Source organism: Eleutherodactylus coqui, chromosome 10 (assembly GCF_035609145.1).
Source record: "Eleutherodactylus coqui strain aEleCoq1 chromosome 10, aEleCoq1.hap1, whole genome shotgun sequence".
Lineage (NCBI taxonomy): Eukaryota > Metazoa > Chordata > Amphibia > Anura > Eleutherodactylidae > Eleutherodactylus > Eleutherodactylus coqui.
In genome coordinates this window covers 139,894,895-139,908,745 of record NC_089846.1, presented here as the reverse complement: position 1 = coordinate 139,908,745, position 13,851 = coordinate 139,894,895, and the positions used below count along the sequence as shown (strand labels likewise).

Here is a 13,851-nt window from a genome sequence, read left to right as displayed (position 1 = left end):
CCCCGTGGTGTAGCGCCTTGGGTAGGGGAGAGGTCCCCGTGGTCTAGCGCTTTGGCCGGGAGGGTAGGGGGGGGGAGGTCCCCGTGCTCTAGCGCCGAGGGTAGGGAGGGAGCTCCCCGTGCTCTAGCGCCTTGGCCGGGAGGGTAGGGGGGGAGGTCCCCGTGGTGTAGCGCCTTCGGAGGGGAGAGATCTGGGTATGCTTTGTTTCATAAGATGTTGCTCCTGTTGCCCCAGCTCCTGATAATGCGATCCCACGCCTTCGACTGTATTGTGCTACTAATTATCCAAGTCTAATTGAGCGATAGACGGAGCACAAAGTAGAAATTCACATTATGTAATGCAGTGCGCCGCAACTAATGAATCATGTGGAACTCTCTTCTGCGTCTCGGTGACATTGATTCTGGCCAACTAAACATTATTGAGGCTGTCAGAATGATTAAAGAACCCGTCACTCCAAGACCTTCTAAAGATGGCGGCCTGTACCTGTATAATAGTAGAACCGCCGGATTTAGCAAACCTCCCTGATACCGCCGCTGGGAAAAAACATCCGCCAGCGGTCCTAGTGTTAAACCGTATGAGAAGCTATGGTGCAGTAGGCTGAATACAACGTGGGGCCGCGGTGCCCGTCTGGGCTGTTAAACCCGTTGTGTGTGCGGCCGAGCATTATCCTGATGGGAGCCGCCATGAGAGGAACACGTGGCTGCAGGACGTCCTGAACATATCGCTGTCATTGTCCCTCGTACCACTATTTGGGGGGGACCGGCTGTTGTGTGCGATGTACCCTCAGACCATCACGCCAGCAGGGGGCAGGATTGAGGCGTCACCCCGAAGGTCTCCAGACACAAACACGGCCATCGTCAGCGCCCAAACTAAAAGGATTCATCACTGAAGAAAACCTGATTCCATTCTGTAGCATCCAACTTCATCATTCACAACAACGCTGCAGACAGAGGTGACGGTGGGGGTCAATGACAGTAAGTGTAATGGGCACCGGGACACCAAATGTACTTCAGCAAACCGCCTGGAAATGGTTCCCACAGACACAGTAATGATGGCGCCACCTGTCTCTGGATGGCAGATATGAAACCGTTGGAGCTGCTTGTTGTAAAATCAGATGATCCTCTCTACTGGTGGTCTGTAGGGTGCGTCCTGAGCCCGGTCACCTTGTGTGCCCCCATCCACTGGACCAACACCTCCTAACAGTCTGGTCAGACGATCCTCTCTACTGGTGGTCTGTAGGGGGCGTCCTGAGCCCAGTCACCTTGTGTGCCCTCATCCACTGGTCCCAACACCTCCTAACAGTCTGGTCAAAACGGCCCGGTGGGCGGTAACTCATCGATACGATCATCCAGCTTCTCACATCCCAATAATGCCCCCTCTGGTAACTGGGTGAAATCTCTTCTCTGCATCGTAGAGGCGTCTAGTGGTCAACAAGCTCTACACAAGCGGAAGAAGAGGTCACTACACACAAGGAGCCTCCGAGAGCCTCTTATAGGCCAAGGGGGGAACCACAGTTAGGGCCTCCGGTGAGAAGACTGTTAAAGGCCAGCATGGATTCTCCAGCCACATGTAGCCATGAAAAGGGGGCGGAGGCTCTGCCCTGTGTAGTAAAGCAGGCCTATCCGCAGTGGTGACAGATCCATGTAAGTAGTGCTAGCTTTATGTGCAGTCCTCAGCGGGATAGACATCAGCGAACAATAACCGTGTGTGAACGAGGCTTACTGCTCATGAACCAGGAGGATCAGGATGACTGGGGGAGACGCAGAACAAACGAGCTGGATGCAAACTATGCTTGTGTTGTACGGGGCCTCCTGCAGGATCCCATGGCAGGCCGTGCCACAGCTGTAGGTGAGGACGCCGGCTGTGCCAGTGTGGGGGCGGCTGGTGCGTTGGACGCTCTCCAGGCTTCATTCCTGGGAGCTGATAACTCTCCCAGACTTTGCAGTATTTGGATTGTATGACCGTCTAATCGCCCCTGTCCCCCCAGCACTTGTCTCTCCATCTACTAGTTGTGTATTGTTAGCTGCAGCTGTCTTGGATAACAAGTGTAGGCAACATCTTGGAAAGGGTAGCGCCACGTGCACGGCTGGCACACTCGCTGTGCCCGGATTGTGTTGCAGAGCTGACCGGGTAACAAAAAAATGCACGGTGCAACATAATGCTTTGTGACAAAAGGGCTTTCCAGGAAGGATGTCACCCTTTGATGTCACACGTGGTTAGCATTACACGCCGCAGGAAGGAGCACAATCAGTTGGCATGAGTGGAGCGCCAGGCTCCGCAGGCATTGTAGAGGTCATGTTACTGCTAAGCACTAGACCCCGGCATGTGTCTGGTGATCCGGGGGCTGCCTGGAGATGGGCTCCTTCTACATTCCTCACATAGCTGTCCCATCCCCCTTGTCAGTAACCCCTTCACCCCAAGCAGGTCTTAGGAATCCCTACATGCCGTGTGCTGTGTCTCATATGGTGTATGGGTACAAGCGGCCGCCGCTACGGGCTGCAGATGCACAATATTGCCTGCTGGTACTCCACGGTGTAAAATACTCCTACATGCAGTCTGCTTTACGTGGCAGCGACCGCACCGATGCCCCATCCACGGGGGGCTAATACAGATCCATACCACCACCGGTCAGCCATGCCATACTGTCAGTGGGGGGTAACTTGTAATTCTGGTACAACCCTTTTAACTTGGGGATGCACAAAACCCCGTTCTCATGGTTGGTGGGGATCCCACCGGCTGGACCCTTCACTGATCATGTGGGTATCCCCCACCCTATAGATTGGGGATAACTTCTAATCCTGACACAAATCCTTTAATGCACTGGCAAAAGGTGTTCAATCCTGTATCTGAAAGCCCCGTGTGATCGACACGTCCTATAAGCACCATCATCTGTTATGCTTTATAGGACTGGGAACGAGGAGTTCGGGGTGTGCCTGTCGCCATGCTGTCAGCACTTGGTCAGTTAGGCTCTTTTCTGCAGGCTGTGAGCATGCATGCCCATAGAGAACAGTGCGAGGGCACACATGAAGCAGTCCTACTGACGGAGCGCCACCTTCCACGGGCGACCGTACAGGAATGGAGAATGCAATAAGTATGAAAGGCACGTCCCCAAACTCCACGTCGTACCCCAATCTATAGACACCATAGCTTAGTTTATGCTGTTAATAGGACAAGATGGGTTCCCTTTAACACTGGGGAAGGTTGTGGCCAGCCAAATGAATAGTGGGTCCAGTCTGCCAGTGGGTGCCAGTGACACTTGGGTGCCTTCATTCTGGTTTTTGTATAACTTCTGCAGTTACTAATGGTGATATATAGAAGACTGTAATTGTCACGCACTCCCCACAGCCGGCCATCACAGCGCCCATGTGCAGGAGTCTGGTTCTTCTTCAGGACTTGCAGTTATGTGCAGGTCAGGACTTTTGACCTCTTATTAGTCATTAAACTATCTCCTGCTTTTCATCCCTCTGTGCTGCTCCTGAAAGTGTTCTGTGAGGCCTCGGACACCAGATAATTGTTGGCTGACCTATAAGAATCACTATTTCCAGACCCCCGGAGATCGCTGTGCCGGGTCACCTATGTTTGTGATCTTATCTGACCTCTTTACTCTCCATTGGTGCGGTAGAGGGCCACAACACTGCAGCATCCGAACCTCTGCTTGGAGAGAGTGTTGGGCCTTCACTTTGAAGAGGGTTAACAGTTCTTGCATCTCCCAAAGCGTGTTCTACTGCTAGCACCATCTGTGGAGGAATCCAACAAGTGTTCCGTTTCCCAACAGCTCCTCCGCAGGGAAGATCAAGCATTACACCAATCGTCTCTGTGTAAATGTATAGATGTCACTTATTTTGTAACTGCTCTGCACTCGGCTCCAATAAATGAGTTTACAGAAAGGCAGACCCGTCCTTTAGGAGAGAATTCCCCAGATGGGATGCTTGAAAAGTAGTTTTTAAACCCCTGTAAAAGTCCCCGTTTGGCGCTAGTTTCAGTATCTTAAAGGGGTTCTCTGTGACTTTTAGTATTGATGACCAATCCGCAGAATAAGTCATCAGTAGTTGATCAGTGGGGTCTGCTACTCCAACATCCCTGCTGATCAGCTACTCCCTGCTTCTGCTATGTGTGAACAGCACTGGGAACTGATAGTTGGACCTGTGCCTGCAGTACCAGACTGGGCCACTACACTATGGACAACGCTGTTTGCTTCCAGCACTGTTCACGCTGACAACAGGCCAAGGGATTAGCTGATTGGTCGGGATCCTGAGCGGTAGCCCCCCTCCAATTCATGATCTATCCTGAGGATGGGTCATCGATGGTAACAGTCCTGGAGAATCCCTTTAAACCTTCTAATTCACAGGGGTGCAGGGAGTTTGGTGTCGGGTTATCGCAGTTGCTGTACATTTTCTTGTCACATCCCATCACTTTAGGTATCGAATCTGATAAAACTTTGTGGTCTTAACCCATTGTTGGCTCACAAGCAGAGTATGGCTGGGTCTGTTGGAGCGTGATAGAGGCTTATGTAATACCGGGCCGCTCTGCTTGTGACTCCCTGCGAGGCCGGTCAGATGAGCCGGGTCACGGCCTCCAGGATCCTGCTGCTTGTAAGTCTCTGTAATCCTTTGTGTGAGTGTGAGCAGTGAAAGCAGACATACATCCACATGTGCAGCGTGCCTCCCCATTAACCCCCGCCACAACAGCCGTACAGAACTCGCTCGGCCTGTATTTCCAGAAGTCTGACGCTTATCTGCCAGAACCAAAATCATGGCTGCATTACTGAGGGCCAATCGCACCCGGCTGTACTGGGGACACATAGCTGCAGCCAGCAGACGCCCGCCCCTCGCCCGCCGCACTTTGTGGCTCATTGGACCCTTTTTGAGAAGTGGCTTCGTGGAGTTGTACAATGCCTGTTTGTCTGAGTGTTGTCAGGTTGTCGCCGGCCGCCTTGTTCTGTTCTTATGTACAAGATTGTGAAAAATTTGAGCTGCTTTCCTTTAAAGAAACGTCCGCACTTTTTTCTTGGGGCTTGTTCACATCAGTGCGTTATCATTTACTTCTATGAAGCTCAGCTGCAATACCACACACAACCCGATGGACAAGGGTGGCGCTATGTTTGGAAGAAAGCAGTTTTTTTTTCCCCTTTAACCCATGTACAATGCATGGGGCAGGATTGGGAGAGGATCCATGCCAGAAACCTGCATTGCCGTCTGCTAAGGAAGGTATTGGATGACGAGGGGACGGGATCCTGTGTGTGGTCACTACATAAGATCAAGGCTGGAGTTATTGTGCCGATCTGGTGGGATCTCCCCATCTCAGACCTGGCACATTGGTTCCTGTGTATTGTGATCCTTCCCACTCCTGGGATCCCTCTTGTCTTTTCCTCTCCCCTTCCCTCCTCCGTAGGCCGGGGAGGAGCTGATCCTTCACGTCATGAAACTGGCTGGGACAGTCAGAGGGCCTGAAACTTCCCATCAACAGCTCCAGGATCTCTCCCGCAGCCCGTGCCCGCTCCTCCCGGGTCTCTATGGTGTCTGGAGCCCAAAGCCATGCCAAGGGTGAGTCCTTTACATTGTAACTGGCCCTAGTGCCCTGCCCAGGACATTAGTGAGGCACTGCCTCACCCGCTGTTACAGGAGATCCACCTGCGAAGGAGAGGCAGCCTTCCTGCAAGCCCTACAGTCAGGTCGTCGTTAACCCCTTAATATCTGACACTTACTGTTGGCCACACAGATTCTTCTTCCTTTTGAAGAAAGTTGAACCTGATTGACAAATCTTTTCTAATGCAATAGCGAGATAGACCCTGAGGGACCTTGTATGGCAGCGGTGGTCCCGGGGAGAGGGTCCCATCACCCCCCAGGGGTCTAGAGAGTAACGGGCTGACTATAGCGGAGGGGGGATGTGACTAAGAGCCCTCTTCTTCTCTACCTCCAGCGCTTCCCATAGAGAGAGCATGCTGTGCAGCAAGCGTATTAAAGGGTTAAATGCAATCACTCGTTAGCATTATCAACCTAACCTTTTCTCCTTGGCTCTCTTGTTACACTGTAGCTGGTGATGGGCGCAGGTCAAGGCTTCCTACTTGGTGCAGCACCATGTATAATCCAGGTTTTGGTACCGCGGGTGATGAATATTTGAGTAGAGGACGTCGTCTTGTTCTTCTGCTCCAGCAAATTATTAATGTGCCCAGCTAGTTCTCCTGCACCCCCTTGTATTATTAATGATGGCGAGAAGGGAAAGTGAGACTATATAGGACTGCGTAGTGTAGGCTGCACCATTATATCATGTAGGGATGAATGAAGTCCCATCCAGAGGAGGACAGGCGATGGGGAGGGGGGGGGGGGGGGTGCATATGGCCAATCGCATCATATGAATTATGATATCGCTACCACTGGTGCAATAAGATTGTATGGCGGTACTTTGTGGGATAATTGGGGTACGCACTTAAGGGCTCCTTTTCATAGGGTGCCAATCAACCTGTTCGTATGGTTTTGGAGTGTCTGAGACAAGGCGCCTCCCACAGGTAGAACAGAGAAACTTCATGCACATGTGGCCTTAGGTCAGATACAACCCCGGCCCCCCACATCCCCCGCCCCCCCACATCCCCCGCCCCCCCACATCCCCCGCCCCCCCACATCCCCCGCCCCCCCACATCCCCCGCCCCCCCCACATCCCCGCCCCCCCACATCCCCCGCCCCATGCTCTAGCGCTCTCCCTAAAGTCTGTGGAATTATTTCAAATATTCAAAGTTTATAAAAAAAAAATCTTTTCCCGGTCGTATCTTACAAAAAAGAAATAATAAATCCATAAATTGGTAACCGTAAAGGTCCATTTATAAAAACCACATTATTACCCCAGCATGATTACCTGTCAGAAGAAACCCCCCACCATTGGGCGGACCCCTGCTTGTTTATGGTCATTCTGGCTCCAAGAAAAAAATGGAATAAAAAGATATCAAAAAGTATTTTTTTTTTTTTGTTTTTTTTTGTTCAGAGCCTAGGTCAGGTGACCCGCGGTCAGGCCGGGACACTCGTCCGTATTACAGACGCAGAAAGGTGGCCCCAATGTGCGCATCTATCCCCAACCTTGCAGTCGCGTTTTTCAGTTTTCTAGATTAATATTAGAGTAGATGTTGGACCTCCTTGGCCATTCGAACAGCGTTCCCTTTTTAACAAGTGATGGCATGTTGCCAGGGGGTCTGATGTTTGGGCCCCCATGGATCACGAATTTGAATGGGGCCATGTTGTGGTTCTCTGTATAGCCGGGTGGCTGGGGCGCCACTGTACAGGAAAACTTAGAGGGGGCTGCAGCACAAAACGGCGCATGGGCCTTGATGGGGGTCCTGAGGGTCAGACCCTCACGGATGATCACTAATGACACATTCTAGAGATCTGCTATCAGTTTGTAAGATGAGAATGACTCTAAGTAGGCATTGTGATTGGTGCCCATTGTGATTGGTGCCCATTGTGATTGGTGCCCATTGTGATTGGTGCCCATTGTGATTGGTGCCGTATGTCAGCACTGTATAGGCAAGAGAAATTAGAGAGTGACCCCGTCTAATGATAGATGCCGGAGAGCGATCCCCCCACGGGATATATACCGGGTGATGGATGCTCTGCGGGAGCACAGCTGTGCCATGGGGGGGTATATGTGCTGCCACCAGCTTGTCACCCAGCTTTCCCAGACTCATGAAGGCCAGTGTCCCTAGTTGTGTAGAAGGCTGGGTACCGGCTGCTCCAGTTGCCAGAAATGGATCTGACCGATGAAATTAACTAAACGGCACTTCAGCGAACAGACGGCACAACCCAAGAAGGTATTTACTGGACTGGAGACAAGGAATGACAACATGACGGAGGGTGTGGGAACCTGTCAGCAGTTGGCTCCGCTTCACCCCTGTAGGAACTAATGATCTAATATCGCTGCGATATCATCTGGCCTTTGCACAACATTTAGTCACCCAAGTCAGCTCTGAGAACATTTATTAGAAATCCCATGCATCTGCGCCTTCATGCAACCTTTGTATAACACCTTCCCAGATGGGTGCAGTATCTTGCCTATGGGACCTAACGAATCAGTGATCTGCACCCTGTGAAGTCCATGCTGGGAGTTGTAGTTCCTCAGTGGCTCTGCAGTGTATTCCTCCATGCATCCTGCTGAGCCGGTGTTTTGCCTCTGGCTTGGTCTGCAGGAAGGAAGCAGCGGTGCGCTCTGTGTATACAGATTGTTCTGTTGGCTTTAATCACTTTCTATTTTCTTTAAGTAACCAAATAAATAAATGAACCTAGGGGGGCTCCGGGTGGGCTGGGGTGGAAGGGGGTGAGGATGAGCTATGCTGGCAGTGGAACATAATGTACTTACTATATAATACACTTTTTGCTTTGGCAGGAAGAAAGCCAAGTCCTCCGAATACATATCTGAGATTCTGCTTAGCTCGACGCTTTCTGGTAGATTTGGCTCCTTGGTTGCTGGATTCAGTATTGTCCTGATTTGCCCCCAGTCGGTGTATCGGGAGGGGCAGCTCTGCAGGTGACATTGATGCCACCACACTTTATCTCCTGTCACATCCCCGTTTTCTTGGCGGCTGTGTGGTTAGTCGGGGGCGACCATAGCTATCAGCCCCCAAGGCGTTATATTCTTGTCCAGAGGCCCTCCATGGCTGGATCAAGGCCTGGTCCGGTCCCAGACGCAACCTGATGATAGAATTTGCTCACACGTTACACGCCGTACACACAACCGAACGTTTATCCACTATTGATGGACCCTGTAGGTTCATCCTGTTCTTCCTGGTTCACGAACAGAATGCAGGATTTCAATGAAATCTGACAACCTCTTATGGAGAAAACCTGAACATAATCCAAGTAGTGCGCACTGAGCACCGCTTCTTTCTGCTGCGGCCACGGTCATTAGGGTGGCATACCCTAGTGATATATCACCCGGGGGTGCTGGATCCTCTTACTCCACTTACAGCAGGTGAGAGGTGCTCATCTGCATCAGAGGTCCCATTCTTCTCAGATTTCTGTTAAAGCCCAGCACAGATTAGCATTGCCGCAGTGCGATTTAATCCATAACTGAATTGGACGGCCCCCATTATAGCCAACGAAGTCTGTCTGGTGCCCTGTGGGTCTGGCATGTGCCCCGTCCGGCGTTTCCAGTTTTGCAGTTGTTTGGCCTCTGGGACAATGGAATCACACAGTGCAAGTGTGAATGAGCCCCAATCAAGGTGCGCCTCCTGCATCCGGGTGGGAAATACCTGCTTTGTTACACGTGTATCTTACATGTAATATGGAGTAAATGGCACCGATTCACGCCAATGCGTTTGTTTACATGTACGGATTTTTAATGCGATTCTCGGTTGCATGAAAAATAACGCAGCCTGTCCTAGATTGGCCCGAATTACCAACCAGATCCTCGCATGTAATCAGTGGCCTTGCTGGCATTTTTTCCCCCACATGTAAATAAGGGTGTACATGCAAAAAATGCATATGTAAGCGCCACGTTTTTGCGCCGTGAACGTCAGTCTTTTGCTTGCATTTTTTCGCATTTTGCTGTACTTTTTTCCCACAGGAGGCGCCCCTCCTCCGAGAGTTCAGAAGATATTTAGCCTAATTAGTTCCAGATGTGTTTCCCCACAAAACTGCGCAGCCTAATGTGCGATTACGCAGGTGTCGGTGCACATTTGCGCGCCTCCTATAGACTCCTATGGGACATTAGGTGCACGAATCCGCACTAACGTAGAGCGTGCAAAGATGAAGGTGAGAATGAAATCGATGGGTTCTATTCTCTGCGTATTGCATGCGCAAAACAGCGCAACCAGATCCACGTACACATGGGATAGGCAGTGAAAGGTCCATGAATGCACTTGGTATTTACGGATATCTGCATCCGCCCGCGTGAACGAGCCGCTGATGACTTGTCGTCCTGAAATAAAGTTCTCACAACCCGGTCTGTAATGTTGACCACCGGTCGGGAAGGTCGTAGCGAGCTCCCTGAACATTGGCGCTGAAGTGAAATGTACAAACGCTGTATATTCTCTCTCCGTATGGATGTGCTTCATGTACACGACACAACGCACGGAGATTGGCGCGCATTGACCTGTCTGGGGATACAGCGATGCAGAACGACCCTACTACTCCCACAGCCTGCTGCAGCCCCCGGGTAGGCTCCGCTGCGCATCCCATGCTGTAGGACGGTGAATGCGCTGGCTGTAAGTGAGCCTGCTGAGTTCTGCATGACTGATCGCCTTCTCCGTTAATGAGTTACTAATTAGGAGGGGAGCAGTTCCAGGCGTTGGGCTCTGTGGAGGGAATGTGGGAGTTCTCCTCTGTTCTTCCGTCTGACCAGTTAACCCTGCGAAGAGCAAAGCTGCATGTTCTTCAGCTTAGCATGGAGCCCCGGAGGTACAATGGATGGGTGACGCTCCCAAACACGCACTCCACCCTACTGATAAGATTTCGTATGGGATTGACCTGTACGTACGCCAGCATGTATTTACTGTATATACCCCGGGCAGTATGGGAGCCTCACGGGACAAGCTGTTCCTCAAACTTCTCATCACCCCTGAAGGAAACGATGCCTTACATAGGTGCACGGCGGCGGTCACCCTATAGACAAGCGCACGGTTGTATTTCTGGGTCCTGTGCCAGCTCTATGTACAGCTTACTCTTTTAGATCCTCATTAGCATTTGGTCAATTTGTAGTACGCTTTTATTTTGCAGGGCAGAAAATACATTTATACATGGAAACCATCAACAAGCAGGCATACAGCTACAGAGGGGTCTTATGGGGTTGTTTTCCTTGTAGCTGTGGCTTGTTTAACTACCCAGAGCAGCTCCATTCATAACCCAATGCCCACCATGGTCGTTCATGTTGGCTAATTGGCATGGGAATGCCCAGTAATTGTTAGTATGGGTGAGCACCCACCATTGGATACTAAGAGGATTATGCCCACCGCACCCACTTGACCTAGATGGGCTGTTCCGCTAATGTATTGTGGGGCCTCCGACCCTTCCACGATGACAGATGTGGGGGGGGGATGATGAGCAGGTAGTTGGATCTCACATGGAGCAAGTCTCCATTGACGTTTATGGGGAAAGCAGCCCGTGGCGTTGGAGTCGGACCCCCCACTATTGGGCCTGTTTGGCATATTCTGTTCTGCTGTAGATTTTGCCATGGGAGACGGCCTCATGGCAGCACACGATTACCCGCTCAATGTACTAACTAGAACAGATCTGTTAACAGCAGCTTGTTGATGGTTTCCATTTAGCAACAGGAGGTTTTCCTTCCTAGATTTAGCATTTTAATATAAAACTCATTAAAAACAGAAAAAAGTTCTTAAGTTTTACAAAGATGCTGCGGTCTGTGTTATCGGCCTTGGCCCCGTTCACATCAGCACCAGATACTGTTGGGGATCTCTGCGCCATTCTCCCTTTCAGTTGGAGGGGTGTAGTCTGCTGCGGATGCCAGCCGGTGGCGCGGACGTACATGTTCATGTGTATAATGTATTACAGTGCCGGCCAGTGGATGATGTGCAGCGTGAACTGACCTGCGGTGGGTACCTAGTGCCCGCTGAGGGTCTCTACCCCATAGGCCAGCACTGTTATAATGTCCAAAATATAGTCAGCGACAAGTGGAAAATGTAGGGCAGCAAGACCTTCTGTGGTGTCAGGCGGCAGCTGAAAGCAGCCTTGTTTTTATCTTTGCCCTGTCTGCCTTCTGTATCCTTGTGCCACGTGGCGCCTTCCTACACTGCACTTTGGTATAAAGTCGCTGGGTCTCCCAGAACCTCCACAAAGTGATTTTGCTGCGGCAGGAACCGTTTTTCCCGGGAAGTAGTCCATCATCCGCCTGCCCCTGCATGGTGATGGTACAGTCTGTATGGGATGGGCATTGGTCTGCTTGCTCCTGTGTGCCCTTGTCCATGTGGCCGTGCATCACCTGGGTGCATCTGTCATGTGACCGCGAGTGGGCGACCAGCGTGCGCTGCGTTACGTAATGCTGTTTACCGGCCGGCCCCCATGCACATCCTATATTGATCACATAGAGTATCCCTTTTAAATGCCAGTATTTATGTAAAGCATCGCTCCGGCTTCTCTGCCCCATGACCGGGGTGGAGGGGTATTTTACCTGTACTTCATCTTCTCTGCCCGGCCCTTCAGTCTGCCCGTTCTGCTTCCGTTTCAGGCTGCCACTATCTCTAGACTACCGGCGCAGCCATAGTGTAATGCACAGCAGCTGTTCTGTGATTGGCCAGCGCTGCTCACATGATCATACTACTTCCCACTAGCCATGTGAGATGATGGGCATCCTGTTGTCACACGGTTGGCATTATGCATTCACCCTAGCCATGGGCGGTGTACTATTCAGGTTCATGAAGAATAGAAGGACTTCTTTTTCTAGAAGAATCTCTGAATTTAGTGTTTTATATAGAAGATGACGGAGTCTGCCGGTTATTTTCTGGCAGCTCTTATGGTGAATCGCCAGCAGCAAAATGATAGAGGGCGAAACCTCAATGAGCGAAGATACAGGAAAGAAATGTATGCAAATGACTACCAGCAATCGTATCCTCTGCTGGTGGCACCCTCCCATCTGCTGCCGGCGCTGTGCCCGCCTGCTGCCCGCCTGCCCGCCTGCCTGCTTTCCTTCCTTTTTTTGCTTGATTATTTTTGATTTCTTGCATAAGTGAGATCTGCAAACTTCCCTTTTTCTTTCTGTCACAGAAGTTGTGTTTTCATGCGGCTCTTCTGGAGATCATTTATTAGAGATGGATAGGAATCCAAGCATCATAGGAAGGTCCTTCCCTGCAGACATGAGGAAGGGCACCGGGTGCGGCTGAACACCCACCAAGTGAATATTTATCGCTCCACTTCATCCTTATCTGTTCATGACTGCTTCACCCCCTAGATGCTGTGTTCAGTACCACCCGCGGCATCTAAGAGGTTGGCTGGAGGGACCTTCCCTTGTTGCCCCATTGGTTATGATTCTTATGTCTGCATAAAATGAACAATAAGCAAAGGATTTATCATTCATCATTCAGTCGTTGGCCATTTTTCACTGAATGATTATTATTCATTTTTACATGAGTCAGCAATTATTTGAACGATAACCATTAGTATAAAAGGGCCCTTCTCGTCACTGCGGGCCCGCTGCAGTACGGCTAGTGAGAGGCCTGTGAGATGGGTCCGTAGGGGTAACATCACTCCTTAGGGAGAGCACCAAGAAAGTGAGTGAGGAGACTTATAAGGCCATCCATGCAAATAAGGGAGATGGGACAATCCCCAGCTGCGCCACCTATTGGATGGCAGCATTCCTGCAAACAAATGCCTGACCCTCTAGAATGGTCTGTAGAGCAAAATTGGGAAAAGCAAGCCAGAATCCATACACAGACAGCTGTTTTGGGTTTTTTGCCCCTCGTCAGTGTCTATGGGGTTCTGGCGTGGCTGGTGAATGGAGTGGTGGTTATGTATGCCCTGACCACCACTCCATTCAGTCTCCTCACTGCAGAGGAACAGCAAGCCTGCAGTGAAGAGAAGGGTGAAAACAGGAGCCCCGTTGTTGTGATTGGTGGGTGTCTCTGAGACCACCGCTGGTTAGACTTATCACTTATCCTACAGATAGGTGGTGAAAGGTCTTTCTTGGGATAATACTTTAAAGGGGTTTCCAGTGGGGGGGGGGGGGGGAGAGATTAGGCCGCATTACAATAATAAACCTTTGTGTCCTATTGAAGTCGTAGGTCCAAGAGTTCCCTTCCGGCTCCGTCTGCTTCTGGGTTGCATTGTCACGGATCATCTAAGTAGGTTTCCATTGCGGCCAATCACTGGCTTCCGCTTTGGTAAACTTTTCTAGATATGCAGAGGTATTTGATAGGGAGAC

The 13,851-nt window shown here is 50.8% G+C and overlaps 1 protein-coding gene across 2 annotated transcripts in view; it reads left to right on the top strand.

The window, feature by feature from the left end:
• The window catches only part of PAK4 (p21 (RAC1) activated kinase 4), a 40,225-nt gene that overhangs the window by 6,110 nt on the left and 20,264 nt on the right, over nt 1–13,851 (top strand). The window contains exon 1 of one of the 2 annotated variants that reach the window (XM_066581922.1): nt 5,384–5,543. The exons of the other annotated variant lie outside the window; for it this stretch is intronic. Coding sequence (XP_066438019.1) covers nt 5,513–5,543 — 31 coding nt within the window. The 5' untranslated portion in view covers nt 5,384–5,512. Of the gene's footprint in view, nt 1–5,383; nt 5,544–13,851 lie in introns of those variants that run through there. 2 annotated transcript variants of the gene reach the window in all.